This window comes from Ambystoma mexicanum, chromosome 8 (assembly GCF_040938575.1).
Source record: "Ambystoma mexicanum isolate Mex_15411 chromosome 8, UKY_AmexF1_1, whole genome shotgun sequence".
NCBI lineage: Eukaryota > Metazoa > Chordata > Amphibia > Caudata > Ambystomatidae > Ambystoma > Ambystoma mexicanum.
In genome coordinates, this window is record NC_090929.1 from 1,604,685,879 (window position 1) to 1,604,702,810 (window position 16,932).

Genomic DNA, 16,932 nt, shown 5'->3' on the forward strand with positions numbered 1-16,932 from the left:
GACACATCAACTGGCATTGGACCCCGGGAGTGGTGGAGTACCCATGGATGCAGGGGAGGTTGATGGGACCCCAAGAAAGGAAGGTAAGGGTTGGAGAGGGAAATGTTTGAATGTGGAGGCTGCTGGGAAGGAGGAGAGAGGGAGAGAGAAAGATTGGGGACAGGGGAGAAAGGAGAAAGCATGGGGAGCTGGCGAGTGTTGAGAGGGAGTGAGTGGGGAGTGAGGAGGGAAATAGCCAGTGGGGAGATAGTGAGAGAGGGCAGAGAAGGTGGCTGGCATAGAGGGGCTGCTAAGAGAAGGGGGACGAAAGAAAGGAATTGCAATTGAGGAGAGAGAGAAAGATACAGAGAGAGGGAAAGAGAATGGGGGAGAGAAAGAGAGCAAAAGAAAAAAGAAGAGAGAGGAAAAGAGAAGAGGGGAGCAGGGGAGAGCAGGGAAGAGAAGGAGAAAGAAGCAGGGGGCAGAGAGGCAGAGAGGCCAGCAGGCCCACTGGTGGAAAAACAGAGCAGGCTGGGGAGTAGGAGGAGAAAAGGGGAAGAATGGAGAAGGAAAGACAGGATACCTGCTCAAAGGGCCTCCTAAGCTTGTCTGTCCCCACACATCAGCACACCACCGGCAGCAATCAAAAAGAGACCCAGGTTCTCCCTCCACACATTTATAAGGCTCTGTCCCCACCACTCCACAGTCCCTCCCCTCCCTCCTGATAGACACAATAGTTCCAAGGACGCTTCTCTGGAAAGGGCCAGCCCCCTGGTTGCAGATTTTACACTGGCTGTAAAGCTTGAAGCAGTCGCTTAGCTTGGGAATGAGTTTAGTTCTCATGGGGCATTGGTTTTCCTGGGCCTGGGCAGGAGCAGGGATTATACAGTGCAGTCACATACAGTGCAATATGTAAAATACAGTTGGAAAATGAAAAGTCATGCAATGCATTGAAAATTCAACAAGTGACATATATGTGAAACGCAGGTAAAGGCCATCAGGGGTCAACACGTGGAGACTGCCATTTACACAACTTGCTGTTTGCCATCTGACATGTTTTAGCTTTGGTGGTGATACTGACGGCTCTAACAGGGTCATGCATTTCTTCTCATCCTTTCAGCTTTAGACCCATGCAACCCAAATCCTTGCCTAAACGGAGGAGACTGTGGAGGGAGACCAAATAACGAATTTGTATGTTTATGCCCACTCAATTACAAAGGAAAATTCTGCGAAACAGGTGAATATATATATCCTAAATATTTTCTTCATTTGCAGATGATTTAAACCTTCGTTTGAACTCATTCTGTGGCCCTCCATTTTTTCAGACTACAACTCCCATAATCCTTCTCCACTGACTGTGCTGAATACGTTTGATGGGATTTGAAGTCCAAAACATCTGAAAGGCCACACAATGAGTACCATGTAAACATGTGCAAGCAGCTCAATATAAATGAACAATATTCATTAGATTACTATAACATGCTTTTGTTGAAACTCCTTTCAAGAGATATGGTGTATAATTGAATAGAGATTTCAATGTTCTTCTCCCATCAGACGCCTATGGTAAATGTATAATGGATTCTCTTTCTGCTTGATGAGACAGGATACCAACATTTCGGCTGAAACATCTCTAAGCAGGGGGCTATAGAACCCCTCCTGTAATAGAAAAAGAGGCAGAAATGACAATGAACAAGCACTCTGTTTCTGGCAAGGAAGTTCTACCAAGATGGCCAGGGTCTTACATTTAATGGGTGGCCACGAGGACATTGTTGGTGTTGGATTTTCTTGGACACAACATCCCTCTCCCTGAAAATAATGTATGTTTCACAGTATCTGGCGACGCAGGACAATCATAGTGTGTTTGTCTGAAGCCCGTCTTTATATGAGTACAATGGGTACATCTGTGGGGTGTGTGTGGTAGTTGCCCCAAAGTGCTGTGCAATTTTGGTCACCATGGTTCCCTCTGAGAGATATGACTGTGTATGGTTTTGTGACAAGCTCAATTCAGAGAGGTTTTGTGCATGCTCGAATTATGAGCTAGTCACCTACTTGGACCAAACTCAGTTGGGCATATAGACTCATAATTTAAGTGCTCTTTTGGGCTTGTTATTGCTAGTTATTTATTTGATCTATTGGTGTTTTGACTTTACATAGAACCTTTTCACCCATCAACATCATCCCATTAATCAGGTTCAAGGTATAGAACAGTTCAAAGAATTACAAAGTTTAAAAGGAAGTTTATAAAAAACGTTCACTAGTGCAATTTACAATTCACTAAAAACGTGACTCGTGTTAAAAACTGTTACGAATCCATGCTGTAAAAACCCAGCTATCATAAAATGTTCTATCGCTAAAAATAATCTGTTCAATCGATGTCCTTTAAACTGTGTGCGCCCCACTGCACACAATAGCCCACCAGTCATTGGTTGTGTAGGTCCGGTATTGAGCTGAAAAACGCTCAAAGTGCACGCTTCTCAGATAGAATACAATAGTACAAAAAATCACCAGGTGTTGTAGCGATTCTATGGTCGACGGCTCTTTGCAAAATTGACACAAACGTGCATTTCTGTCTAAATTGAGCTGAGGGCTCAATACCTCTTTTGTGGGTCAGAGATTTAGTCGGACACTTAAAAATTAGTGTCGCCAGATGGCATTTGGGAAGCGTTTTAAATAGTTAGGTAACACATTTAAGGAATTAATTTCCAGATTAAAATGATAAAACCGATTATCCTGATTACAATCCCGTCCTTTGCACACCCAATCCTTCCACCATCATGTTTGCTTCAGTGCCATCTGGTTCTCAATTAACAGATCTTTACTGGCATGCGGTAAGGGTACTAAGGAAAAGCACCCAAATGTATTAAACAATCTAGTGCCTTGGGCGGGTAATGCAGCTACCTTATGCTTTAAGTGGGTCTGGCATAGCTCCCTATTACTGCTGCTCGTCAGGCAAAAACCCAGATAAATGAGAGAATCCTCTCCAGTGCAATGTTGTTATAATACCCGGTAAGGCCTCTATTCGGTTTTTTCTTACTAGTGCATGAAAACATCAACTTCGACTTAGCGACATTTACTACCATGCGGTTCTCCTGTGTGTAATGCTCAAGGGGATGAGCTGTCATTGCAGACCCACGGAAGTCTGATCTGGCAGGACCAAATTGTCTGAATACAATAAAGAGCTCACCGCCAAACCAGCATTTCACGGAGGAAAATATCTAACCTTGGATAGAGTCATGCCCAGATCTGAAAGAAAGAGGTTATTGTACCTGTGTTAAAATGCACCATTGCTTTGGACGCTGATGCGTCCGAACTTGTCGGAGAAGACACCTTCCTGATTTAATCTCACTCTTAACGAGGAGCCCGAATAAAGATCCCTTCGTTTCTCTATCAAATACAAAGGGCAGTTCCACTCTGAGAGCTTATTCCAAAGCAAAGGTTGGTTCATGCTATCGAATCCAGGTGCAACATCAATAAATGCACAATAGATAACCGAACCTTCTTTAATAGCTCTTCAAGTTCAGTATGAAGCCATTTAGTTCCATGCCCACCCCTTTGTCAAACCCCTCCAGATGTATATCGAACCTGTCATTCGCTCTACTTCATTCATTCAGTTGGTTGAACATAAGTGAAGCAAAGATTTTCCACAACACATCTAAAAGCGCTATCTGGCGGCAATACTTTGGGTCAAGGTGGTGCCCCTTTTCAAAAACGTGAGCCACCACTGCCATCTTCCAGGAAAGGGGCACCTGTTGGCTTCTCAATACATGCTTATAAATTGTATACAGGGAGTCTAGCCGCTTATCAGGGTTCTTTTTAAGAAGCATGTTTGATAAACTATCAGGGCCCGCAGCGGAAGCCTTCTTCCTTTTTCTTTTTTAATTTGCATTTTTTAAAGTTTTATTTACAAAAGGAATAACAGAGTGAATCAAAGAAATGGTGATCGAAACAGAGTTTTGAGCGTCTTCCAGCTCTTAGCTTCCTTTTCAGCACCCCTTCCGCAAGCTCAAGAAATTTCCACAAATCCTGGAAATTCCCTTCCCTAAGTTCAATGCAATATAGTTTCACACAATCCTCTGGGTTCCCTTCCCCAAGCTTAAGGCAACATAGTTCAAAGGAAGAAAAAAGGGTCTTGAGGCTTCGTCCTCAAGACTGCTTGGCAGTTCATCAAGTCTCAGGGTTCCCTTCTCCAAGACTTCAACATAGCAACATATACTGTTCTCAGTCTTTCAATGTTTAACACAACTCCAGGCCGACTTGACACACCTTCTGGATTGCATCCACAGGGCTACTTCTTGGTTTGTTTGACAATGTCTTTGGCTTTCACAATGGAGGGTTCCCTGGTCAAGGCACAGTTGTCAGACCACCTGGTCTGCCCATCACAAGTCGCGCAACCAGGAACCTTAGGCTCTTCAGCCCACACAGGTTCTTCTGTATCTGCCCTGTGTACAGATTCACATTCACTTAGCTTCTTCGTGACGACCTCTTGGCTTTATGTTCAGTTTCACACTTTCCTGGCTTCCCCTGATTAGCCTCTTGGCTTTGCCACAATGTGTCACACATCTTATGCCAGTCTTGGGCTTTGCCGCATTGTATTTATCCACAAAGTTCACTTTGCAGTGGTCTTAGTTTGTTCCCCACATTTCTGTCATGCTCTTTCACACTTGCGTTCGCATTCCATATGCTGCTTTCAAATGAGTGCTTTCCCATTGGTACAAGGTCGTTTCATCGACCATCATTTTTACGAATACACGTTGCCAAAAAAATCATCAAAATTTAGGGGGGTGGGACATAAGGGGTTGGGCGGTTGGGAACAGTTAGAAATAGATGGGGGAGAGGAGTTTGTGGGGTCGAACCCCTCAAAAATAAAAAAATAAAAATGTCTATGACGTTTTTCAGCAAAATGTATTCGTAAAATTAAGTCATAAAAATGACTGTCGATGATATGACATAGAACCTTCCCGTTTAATCTTCATTAGTGAGTTTCTTTGCTCTCAAGGTTTTCATGCAGTTCCTCTGAGCGCACTGGTCTAGACTGATTCTCCCGCTCACTCACCGGTCTCTGGCGGTCCTGTTGGGTAGATGCGCTGGACTCCTTCTGCTCCGTCTGCCAACTTACCTCGCTCGCACCTTTAATGCCTCTCTGGGATCGCCAGCAGCTCTGCTCTGCTTCTGCGGACGCTTTCAACGGGTTACTTTCTTTTTCCTTCTTCGCTGCTCCAGCTGCATTTCATCAACCACAGAGGCTACTGCACCAGAAGAATTCCAAAGGCCCAACTTGTCCAGGGTTCCACAGGTCTCCGGGGTCTTCTGGCAGCATCTTGGCATCTCTGCAGGACCACTGCTGCCTCCTCATGAGCAGGGTCCCCTGCTGGTCTCTCCTGCACAGGCCTCCCTGTAGGTCATCCTCTTGCTGCTCTTTGCCTCTTCTTTTATACAAATGCAACCACTTGACAGGTTGCAGGTGTGACTTCCCAATCAGATTTGCCTGACTATAGTTAGAGGGAAATGTCTGACCTTCACAGTGCTCTGCAGGCATCTTCTTGTCCCAGTATTAGAGTGGTCAAAGGAGTTACTAGCAATCATTACTCCTCTTCGCCTCTTCCTCGTCCCAGTACTTCAGTGGTGAAAGCAGTTACTAGCATTCATTACTCCTAGTCGCCACTTCCTCGTCGCAGCACTGTCATAGGTAAAGTGTGGGGAAATAAGGGGAGATGTTTTACAATAGCCAATAAAGGCTGGGGGAAAGTTAGGTTGGTCTTCAATAGGGAAAGGGGGTTACCCTGTCTCGCATGTGGGTACTCCACTCCAATCCCCAAGGGCCCCCCACCCAGGTGATCCTCCCTCGCTTCTCCACCCCCAGGGTCAGGATTCAAAATCGATGGCCTGTCCCTGTCCACCTGAGAAGAGGATCCAGGGGGGGTAAGAGTGAGAATACCCTCAGGTTTCTGACAGCAGTCATGCAAAAGTACAATAGATGCACATGAGCAACAATGCAACCACCACACAAGAGTGAGAAAGTAGAAGCAGAAGAAAGGGAGAAGAAAAAGAAAATGAAAAAAACATAGAAGAGGTCTCTCAGTTAAACATATAACTCATGGAAAGTATTCCAGGTATCATCATGCTTTTTTTGCCGCTGTTTAATTTGGAAAGATACCCTCTCCCTACTGGAAAGATGTGAGAACTATGCAGCCAATCATCACCAGTAGGCCTAACATCACTCTTCCAAAACTTTAAGAGGACATTATACACCCAGAAGCGCTTACCAGTAGGCAGGTTGAAGTTAGAAGCGAAAGAACCTAATACACAAACCAGTGATGTGCGAGGTCGAGAAAGATCCAACACCAGATCTATACGTTTGCAAACCCGCCCCAAAACAACTGAACCTTCCTACAAGACCAAAACATGTGTAACGTGGCATCCACACCCCCGTTGCAGTTCCAACAGGTATTCTCCTGGGGCAATTTACAAGACCACATTTTCAGAGGGGACCAATGTATATAGTGAGCCATCCTCTGCTGATTGTACCGCAGCTCCATATCCATTTTAAATCTGCTTGGACCCACACATACACAGCTCCACTCCTTATCAGACATCTCATAATCCAAGTCTGAGTTCCAATTATCCCTATCACTTTGAGAGGCCATGTTGAACTCAGAGGGCGTGAGAAGTTTATAGAGCAAGGAGGCAGAAAGCGGCATACTCTTATATAAATGCAATACCGTGCGTGGACCATGAAATCTAGCATTCGTGGTAGAAAATAACACATCAAAAATATCCCTCAAAGAATAATAGCGCCGATTCTCAGACACCCACAGCTTGTGTTTAAAATGCATCAACTCAAAATCAAACTAACATTGTCCATCAGGAACCTGTCTGATCCTCCAGATACCTGCCTTCTGCAAAGAGATCCAAGAAAGAGTGGAATTAACAATTATCACAGCCGGGTACTTCCACAGACTAGACTCCACACAAAGCAGATACTTCTCACCACGGGTCTCATTGCTCTTCTTCCATTCCTTTATGAGATGTTTTATAAACGGCAGAGTCGAGCCAACAGGGAGTCGCTTTTCCATATATAGCAAACTATCAAGTGGAGCCGGAGAAACCACCCATTTCTCAATGTAGACCCAATTCCTACAATTGACTTGCCCCACCATGAGCCAGTGATGCAATGTGCGAAGCGTGAAAGCAGAATGATACTGTCTTAAACTAGGAAAGCCAAAACCTCCCAAGTGTACAGGCCTCTGAAGAATGTCTTTTGGAATTCGCGACTTCCCACCTTCGCCCCGCAGAAACCTATTAAAATGTGTATTTATTCCCAAACGTAATTTACCTGAGAGTGGAAGTGGAAGCATGCTAAAAACATAAAAACTTTTGGCGCAAGGTCATTTTAATTGCACTAATGTTACCCCAGAGAGTTAAGTTCAATCTCCCCCATTTACGCTGCAACCTAACTATCTCTGCAAGTTTGAGCCTGATGTTACTAGCAAGGAGTACGTCAACATCTCGAGTAGCCTATATCTAATTCCACCATCAGCCCATACATTCCGTTGCACATCAAGGAACCCTCTATGACATGAACGTGAAATCAGGAAGAACAGTGTTTTAGAGACATTGACCTTATAATTTGAAACACTTTCAAATGTTTGCAGCATTGACATCAACTCACAAAAGGAGCGTTCCGTATCTGAAATCAACAACAGGAGGTCGTCAGCATATAGAAGTACCTTTGAGATACATTCACCAAATGAAACAACCTTTCATACTCGGTTGTGCCCTAACCACAGCAACTAGCGGTTCTATTAATAAATCACACAACCAAGGCGATAAGCCTGGCGGGTCCCTTTTTGGATTGCAAAGGATTCAGATGTATATCCATGAACGGTCCCTGTGGCCCTTGCACCACTATATAAAGCATTACAAAGCTGCAAGACTGGTGGGCCACAGTTAAGCAAAACCTGATGGAGATGTACCCAATTCACCCTGTCAAAGGCCTTTTCAGGATCAATGCTAACAGCCGCATTAGCATCTTCAGAATGTTTCTTGAGATGAATGACATTGAACAGTTCTCTCAGATTATCATAATTATTTCTACCTTAGTCTCGAGAGGGTAGCTCAGAGGCAACACGCTCATCTTGGAAGCAAGACGACATGGAGAAACACAGGTTCGATCCCCGGGTCCGCGCTTAGAAATCTATGGGTTATCTATAAATAACCAATTACAATTACCCTATACAAACCCAGTTTGATTCTTAGAAATCAGTGCCGGCAGCAGAACACTGAATCTCCTAGCATATATTTTCACCAAAGTTTGACTTCTGCATTCAATAACGATATTAGGTCGATGTTACCACAATCAAAACGTTCCTTTCCCGGTTTAGGAATAACGGTTATCGACACAGATTGCATAGAATCAGCAACTGAATGTTTTTTTTATAAAGCACCTATACAGCAAATGGTGTCTCAAGGCACCACAGGAGATGCACACAGGGAAGAAAGCAACAGGAATGGTCCTACTAGGCATTGTGTCATTTGAATCGTGCAATTGCGGTAACAAGAAGTGCACAGGGAAGGAAGTAGCGGAAGGGAAATGCTAGGGTGGGAGGGAAGAGTGGGGCAGAGGGTGGCATACAAGTGCAGGGGGTGGCGGTGGGGGGAAGAAGTAGGCCCCAGGGGCGAGGCAAGTGCTAAGGGGAGGTCAGCTGCGCAAGTGCCTGGGGATGTGTGGGGTGAGAACCACATGATGAGTGAGAGGACAGGCTTGGACCAGACTTGGTAGGGATGCACAACCACAGGCTACTCAGGGGGAGGGTGTCAAGAAGGGCAAGTGCAGGTTAGGTGAGGTGCTGGGTGGACTGGGCTAGGAGAGCCTGGTGCCCTGTAGAACTCAGAAGGGACCAGGCAGCCAGTCGAAGCAGCAGAGGGCGGCATTAGCAAGGGAGGGGGAGAGGGAAGGAAGACGAGAAAAGGAGGTTCCGGAACTTAAGGAGATCTGGTTGAAGCCTGAGAAGGGCAGAGAGGCCATTCCAGAGAGAGGCACTCTCTGATTGGATAAACGTCTGATCTGCAGAGTTAGAGGTAGAAGACAAAGGGCTCTATCAGCAAGGTATTTAGGGAGAAAGAATTGGATGTATGGGAACCCAGGCCCCGGAATGCCTTGTGGATGATGCTGAGGGTCTTAAACTTGATCCTCGCATCCACAGGGAGCCAGTGGAGAGATTTTAGGGCTGAAGAGATGCAGTCCCAGGGTTTAAGGACAAAGATAAGTTTCACAGTCCTATTCTGTATTAGCTGAAGGGGGTGAAGGGAGGATAAAGGCAGACTGAGGAAGAGGCTGTTGCAGTAGTCCAGCCTAAAGACGACCAGAGCTCTGGAGAAATAGAATTTCTAGGGGAAGATGAGGAAAGGGAGAATGCTCATAAAATATGCTCTGATGTCAACTCCCCAGAGAAAGTTCAAAGAAGTTACCTCCCTTTGAGCCGGCAATCCATGAGTAGATGGAGTCTGCAATGTTGAAGTCAGGACAACTGTGTGCAAGATCAACCAGACACTAAATTGACACCTCCTCACCCGACTGTAAAATCGCGGAACTTAAGATACGGTATCTGCAATTATAGTAAGTGCGCTGACTGAGTCTCTCAGCTTTAATAGGAAGGTGGGTAGCCATTACCAGCCCGGACGTCCCGGCCAGCGAAGTTGCAGGTTAGGTCGAGGGAAGCGCTCACACAGCAGTAAGTTACCAAGAGCCTACCTCAGGGAAGGAGGTAAGCTGCGTGTCCGAGATGAAGCATGGGAAGTGGAGCTCTCCATCCTCCATACAGCGACAATGTCCTGTTCTAGCCCGTTAACAAGGGAAAATAACGTTGGACCGGGCTAGAAAAAAAGGACCCACCAAACAGTGCAGGCATCACATTGCAGTGTCCTGAAGCAACGGAACAAATGAAATGGAAAATGGACATTACCAAAAACAACGCCATTTTCTTTCCCCTATTTTATCTCATTAAAATTGTAACAGAAAAACAATCAAAACAAAAGTATTGTAAAAAAAAAACAACAAATAATGTTAGTCAAAATTACTACCAGGAATCATCACTTGGGCTGTGCACTCACGCCCGCAGTCTGAAAACCTTCCAGAAATGAATGAGCTTTCATATGATCTGTAAAGGAGTGTGTAATCCCATCTATAACAACCTTGAGTATCGCAAGATAGACCATATGTTATGAGAGATTCTTGTCTCTTGCCATTCGCTTTGAGTTGGAAAATCATTTTCTTTGTGCAATGACCTCTCTGATCTAATCATTAAAGAACATTGTTCTGCATCCATCTACCCAAGGTCTCTAGCTTTCTTCATCAGCCTTTCCTTCACATAGAACCTCAAAAGCTTCATTCAAGAATATCCTCTCTCCTGAGCGGCAACTGCCAGCTCGAAACAGAGATAGATTTAACCCAGTTGCTGAACTGCAACCCTTGCAGAGGTCTGTTGGAAATAGGTCATCCAAGGATCCTCCACTATAGGATTTATATTGAAAAGCTTGCTGTGGGGGGGTCAAGTTTTCTAATAAAAGTCCAGAAATCCGCTGAACTGTTCGTCAAGTGAACATTCAGCCTTTCTTCTGCGGCTGCCTGAAGTAACTGCGCTTTGTTGGTTGTTAGCTGGTTTTTAAGGTTCAGGTTTCATTTTTTTATCTTAATCCATATCTCAGGAGAGATGATTTCCCGAGGCTCCTGATGTTCTGTCTGAAGGTGGACTTCCTAAGTTTAACATCTAAATTAAATCTGTGTTTTGCCAGAACTGGGGTTTCCTTCTGATGAAAGGAAGTCTGGTTCCTGAAACTCTGCCAGAATAGCAGCCTAGATTAACTGCAGTCTGTGCTTGGCTTTGCTAACACTCTGCAGAGCCTCTTGAAGACGAGTGTTGAATTTGGACACAATATTTGTTCTCCAGATCTATTTTGAACTTGATTTAAAACCATTTATGCTTCGTTATAATAGGGTTTAGTAGCAATCTCACAGTTGAAAAACATTTGAAGAGGGACATCGTCACCAGACCTGGTAGGGTTTATATAAAGAGCCTTTATCTAAAAAAGAAATTTGCTGAAACAAAAGAAAAATCAAGGAGGGCATATTGAGGCTCTCTCAACCAGGTATTAGTTGCTGGCTTGTCCCCATTCACCATATGCAACCCCCAAGAATCCATGAGTGAGAACCAAGCTCGACCTCGTCATCCAGAAGCCTCAGAGGACACTGTAACCCGGGGCTCTCTATACTTATATGCAGGTAACATTCAGATCACCACCCAGCACGATGCCACCTTATGTTACATACCCACTCCTTTCATAATCCTTCCAGAGCATATGCAAATACTTGCGGGGAAATATCTGCTTGATTCCGGTATGTGTAGATCAACAAAAAGTAACACAACAGTTCCCAGGTTAATTTAACCGCTTGGATGGACGGGTTAGGAGATGACCAATTTGAAATCTCCAAATCAACCGTTTTACAGGCTGCTATCAAGAGACTGGCTGCTGGTCTACCGTTTGGGTTCTTATTGGCAGGATTTAAAAGTACTGAGTAACCATCCACTACGGGTAACGAGGTCGGACAGGTCTCCTGTAGCATGAAGATATCAAATTGTTTTAAATTAAACCCCAACAAATCAAGAGGGGTTCCTGGGAGTCCCTCTGCCGGACATTAAACCCGGTTATGAGAGCCTTACCCAGAGTCTTTCGCTCACTATCTTTCACAGAGGAGAAACATCCAAAACATATCAGTCTTTGTCCTGCCCTGGGGCAGTCCAGCACTGAAATGCTGGGCAATTCTCCTCTGAACAAAAATACCAACAGCAACCCCAGACACGTGTTTTGGTCTGGTTGGACCTCATCAGTAGGGTGGAGCTGCTCCTCTCTAAAAATAGTGAGCAAGGGGTCCATGTCTAGATCCCCCTAGTAACTTAGAGTGAGACCCAAAGTTACTTCAAATATGCAAATAACAAGCGGGGTCCTGGGAGTCCCTCTGCCAGACATTAGTCCTGGTTATGAGAGTCTTACCCAGAGTCTTTATCTCACTATCTTTCACAGAGGAGAAATATCCAAAACATATCAGTCTTTGTCCTACCCTGGGGCAGTCCAGCACCGAAATGCTAGGCAATTCTCTTCTGAACAAGAGTACCAACAACAATCCCAGACATGTGTTTAGGTCTGGATGGACCACATCAGTAGGGTGGAGCTGTGTCTTGCTTTGCTAAGTAGCGTGTAGATTGTAGGCATTTTGTTAAAAATATCAGGCACTAGCAGTGAGTGGACACACAACACACAGTTCTTAGTGTCATTCCACCACAAATTTGGTTACACAGAAGTCTCACCGTAAGCACAGGTGCAGGGTGGTCAATCACCTCTCTTGCTCCTTTCGTGAGACTGCCATGCAACTGCACTTTAGCCCTCACTTGACACCGGCGCTTCGCTCCACACCTGGCTTTTGAAGGTAACCCCTCCTCTTCTTCCTGCAGTAAGGGTCCAACACATAGAGAGAACGTCCAAACACTAATACACTGTAAGCCACTTGCAGTCTGCCACGCGACTGCACTTTAGCCTGCACTTCACCTCTGTTTTTGAGGCAGGATTTAAGAGTCTCCTTCTGCCTGAGAAATAATGTATTTATTACTGCGGCTGAAGAGAAGAGAGGCCAGTGGAATTCCTGGTGTGGAGTGCAATGTTATATGGAACATGCACAGACATCTGATTACTGTGGGCAGGAGATCGCGGTCGCCCATCTGCATGATGCGCAGTGCCTTTCTTGGGGGATGGCATAAGCCCCCTGCTGCCCCTTTCTGCCTGTCGCTACTATAGGATTACTTATTTTTGGTGAAATCCTAGAGGTTGTGTGAACTGAGCAAAGTAGTGGCTGTGTCTCTGAGTAGTCTATTGTTGGACAGGAGTACCTCTTCTATGCCATGGTCCACTAAGGTTTTGTCCATTATATGTTTGATTACCTCTGTGGCAGTGTAATCAGTCTTGGACTATGGGATATCTGGAGAAGCTTTGCGATACCAAAGGGTGTTTTCCCACCAATACATCAAAAAAATCAACGATTTTTGCAACCTGGGGCTCTAGGGATTGGCACTGTTATGACAATTATAGTAGTTTTTGAGGTTGGTTAGAATGGCACATGTGGCCGTCTTTTGATGGGACATTGTTACATGGAACCCTCGCTCCCCCTGTCCCTATATGTATGGTCCCCTATATAATGTTGCTGCAACCTTTTCCCGGCGACATTATATATGGCAACCATATATAAAGGGATATTATTACCTTATACAGTGGCAGTAAAGTATTGTTTGTTCCACGAGTGCATTAATGCCCCGGGAACTGACTTCTTCTTTTTCCAACATTTCCTTAAGTTTCCAAGGATCTGTTGGGCAGGAGCACTTGCTGCAGGCTTCAAGGGAAATCTGCAGGGAGTCGAAGCGGACCTATTCCGGCAAAATGTGTGCAAACATAATTGGCTTGGTGAGGGCATCTTATACTGGCATGTTGACATTTTCAGCCCCCACTGAGGAGTGTTCTGTTTTGTGGTGTAGGCATGTGTCGGTGGCATGGTAAATAGTCTGCTGTGTTTGTTATTCCCTGGCAATACTGCCATGATGGTTGTTGGAGTTGCAGTATCTGCTGTTAGATTGTCGGTGGAAATGTTGTGCCAGTATTGTTGAAGGGCTATGTTTGGCTTATAATATATTAATAACCATGATGCAGGCCAACGTAATGGTGCTCTGTGAACATTGTGTACCATGATATTGTCGTCAATGCTATGATATGATATGATATGGCATTTATAACGCGCCTATACACAAGTGTTTCAAGGCGTGACGAGGGAAGGGAGGGGGAACAAGGGAAAAACAGGCAAAGATCCTACTAGACCAGGTGTCATTCAGACCGCGCGATCTGCTTAGAACATCAGTGATGTTATCCCACATACAATTTCAAAAGATCGTCACAGCCAATTACATCCTGAAGACAAATTGTTTGTGAAAACACAGTCCCATGTGATTGGGGAAAGGAATGGATGACATATGAATCCAGGATGGTTCCAGTTTAGGGTGCCTGCCCTTAAGCTGAAGCTTTTAGAGAAAAGAGTTGTGTGTTCCCTATGAATGGCTTGCTGTTGGGCATGTCATCAACACATAGGAGAATTGTTGCTGGGTACCTTGGTGATGATGTTGCTGTTTAACTTCCAGCTATATCACCCAGCGCACATGGAATAGTATGCGCCTGCGTGGCAGCGTAACTGGTCGGGATGTATCTTCAATATATAACACAATATATAATTGTACTTCCTCGCCCTGGAGGTTTTATGATCACTTTTGTGTTGGTATTTGCAAACTGCTTGCAGGAGGTGAGCTTAGAAATTGTGCACACCTTAAATCTGTGCCTTTGCAGAGCTTGTCGGTGTGTACAAGCATTGTTGCATAATGCGGCCCCTCAAACTAAAGCGGGGGTATCATGCCCCCTTCTTTAACACACAGGTGCTGTAAACAAGACCTAAGTGCAGCCCGTCGCCCCACGGGCCCGTCTAATCGGGGCTGCATTCTTGCACCTAGAAATAAAGAGGCAGATTGGTATCTGCCCCATGCCCCAGCCCCATGGTCGGCTGGATGGTTTAGTCCACATCACATACAACCAGTACACACATAAATAAAGCAAACACACTACACATTTAATAAAATACTTGTATTACCCTGGTTAAAAGTATTTTATTAAGTGTGTAGTGTGTTTTTGCTTTATTTATGTGTGTGCTGGTTGTATTTGATTTGACTAAACCATCCAGCTGACCATGGGGCTGGATGGAATGTTAACAGGAGAAAGAAAAGAAAACAAAGGAATAGAACTCCCCTGCCCCAGAATGGGTTGGGCAGGGGAGAGAAAAGAATCCAGTAGGATTTTGAAAAAGAAAACAGTTGAAGAGGACAGTTAGCGAGGGACAGTAAAAAGAAGAGAAAAGCGAGAAGCAGAGAATAGAATGAGAGAGACTTACCTGGGGGCCACTGCCTCGAGCGGTCCCCCACAGCCTATAGTGATCTATGACACCAGGCACCACATGGGGAGCCCCTCCAGAGAGTGATCCAGGGGGCCAACCTATTGATGATAGGCGCATCTAGGTGAGCGTGGCGTGTCCCCCTTGCTAAGGGGATGCCACCGGAAGTTAAGATGGCCATGGAAGCGGCTGTCAAAGTGGCAGAATCCCCACGGCTCAGGGGACACAGCCTGAAGTTGTAATGACAGCGCATGGCCACAGCGGTGATGTGGGCCAGCCCCCATTCTAACGGGGTCACCCTGAAAAATGTGGAGATACCACGGCTGCAGCAGTGAGCGCAGGTAGGCCCCATGTGGTGGGCAGAGTCACCCTGAAGAAAGCAAAGGGGCCAGGCACCCATCTGTTATCATGGGGACAGGCCCCCAGCTAGCCAATGCAACCAGCCATGCAGCCATCCAGCCAACCACCTGGACTGACCCACAAAGGTACTGTAAAGAGGGTGGCAGACTGGAGCAGTCAACCCATTGTGACATAGTGTTTTATGTGTGTTATATGTTGTATGTAAATTTATATGTATGTGTAGTTATATGTATATATTTAATTACTGTTAAGTAGGTTAAACCTTAAGTAGGGAGTTTTTTATGGCAATTTCATGTAGGTTTAGGATGATAAATATAGGTAACGATTTTAGATATGAAAAAGGTGGTAGAGGAGAGGTAGCTTGGCGTGAGGTAGTGTGATAACATGGCGGCCTGCTTGAAGCAGCTTAGCAAGATGGGACCAACCACACATCATATGGGTGGTTCTTGAGTTTGGGTAAGGCGTCTGTTGCGTCAGACTCACCCTCCAGGTCCCCGAGACCCCTCCAAGGAAGGGTGAGCTAACGTTTCAGGTTGCCATTTAGTTGGTGCTCACGCCAAGGGAATCCTATGTAATTGGAAAGGAAGGGGTAGTTAAAAGTCTAACAGCCTCATTACGAGTTAGGCAGTAAGTGGTAAAATTGGCAGTAACTGAGTTACCGCCAATTCTGCCACTGTGCTAAATTATGAGGTTAGGTTTTGAGTGGAGGATTTACCTCCAGGAAAACCCTGGAGGTAAAGCTTCCCAGAAAACGCCAAAGAATGGGCTGTAATGGCAGAAATACTGCTGCGGTAAGTCTGCAAAAAATGCCCCATTGGGTCCAACTGACCCAAAATAAATGGGGAATTACACTGCCACCACCACTTGTAATCAGGAGGAAATTCCGCCTCACCAAGTGGCGGTAACAGTAATTCCTTAGGGCAATTTTTTGGCGGATTTACTGAAGAACTTCCACTTAGCTTGTAATGAGGCTCTAAGTGTTTACTATAAATAAAGAGCGCTCTCTGTTGCGATCCCTGTAAAATTTCCTCTTAGGTCTGTGTCCATTAGTGATCTAAAAACTTAGGGCGTGGGCGATCTCCTAATAACAGCGATTTAATTTGGCATGGGTTCTGCCTACCAAGCAGGCCTGTGGGGTGGAGGTGTTGGTAACCATGGGGACTGTTCCTGCTCTGGGAGGGGAAGTGAACACCCTTGCACAGACCATGGCCGGAAAATAGGGGTTACATGAACATTCTGCAGAAGTGCCCAATCAAAGTTTAACCCAAATATTGGTATAGAAAGACATGATCATATTTAATAACCTAGAACCCGGCACCTACTTTTGACCAGAAGGTTTATTCTATGCTCGGTTTCTCGTTTCATGTTCACATTTCTCACAGGTCCTGCCTTACTTTGATATAGAAATACATTTAAAAATGGTGAGTTCATGAAATACTGCTCAGGCAATATAAGATGGTATAATATCTTTTTTGGTAGGTGTGATCAATTGTAATCAAATACTATGATAAATATATTTTAGGAATGGTGATATTCTATGCTCGGTTTCTCATTTCATGTTCACA

At 45.0% G+C, this 16,932-nt stretch overlaps 1 protein-coding gene across 1 annotated transcript in view; it reads left to right on the forward strand.

Annotated features, from left to right (window-relative positions):
- Positions 1-16,932, forward strand: part of HABP2 (hyaluronan binding protein 2) — a 287,724-nt gene that overhangs the window by 170,763 nt on the left and 100,029 nt on the right. Inside the window, exon 6 of the mRNA XM_069611848.1 lies at positions 1,100-1,216. Within this exon, the coding sequence (XP_069467949.1) occupies positions 1,100-1,216 (117 nt within the window). The remainder of the gene's footprint in view (positions 1-1,099; positions 1,217-16,932) is intronic.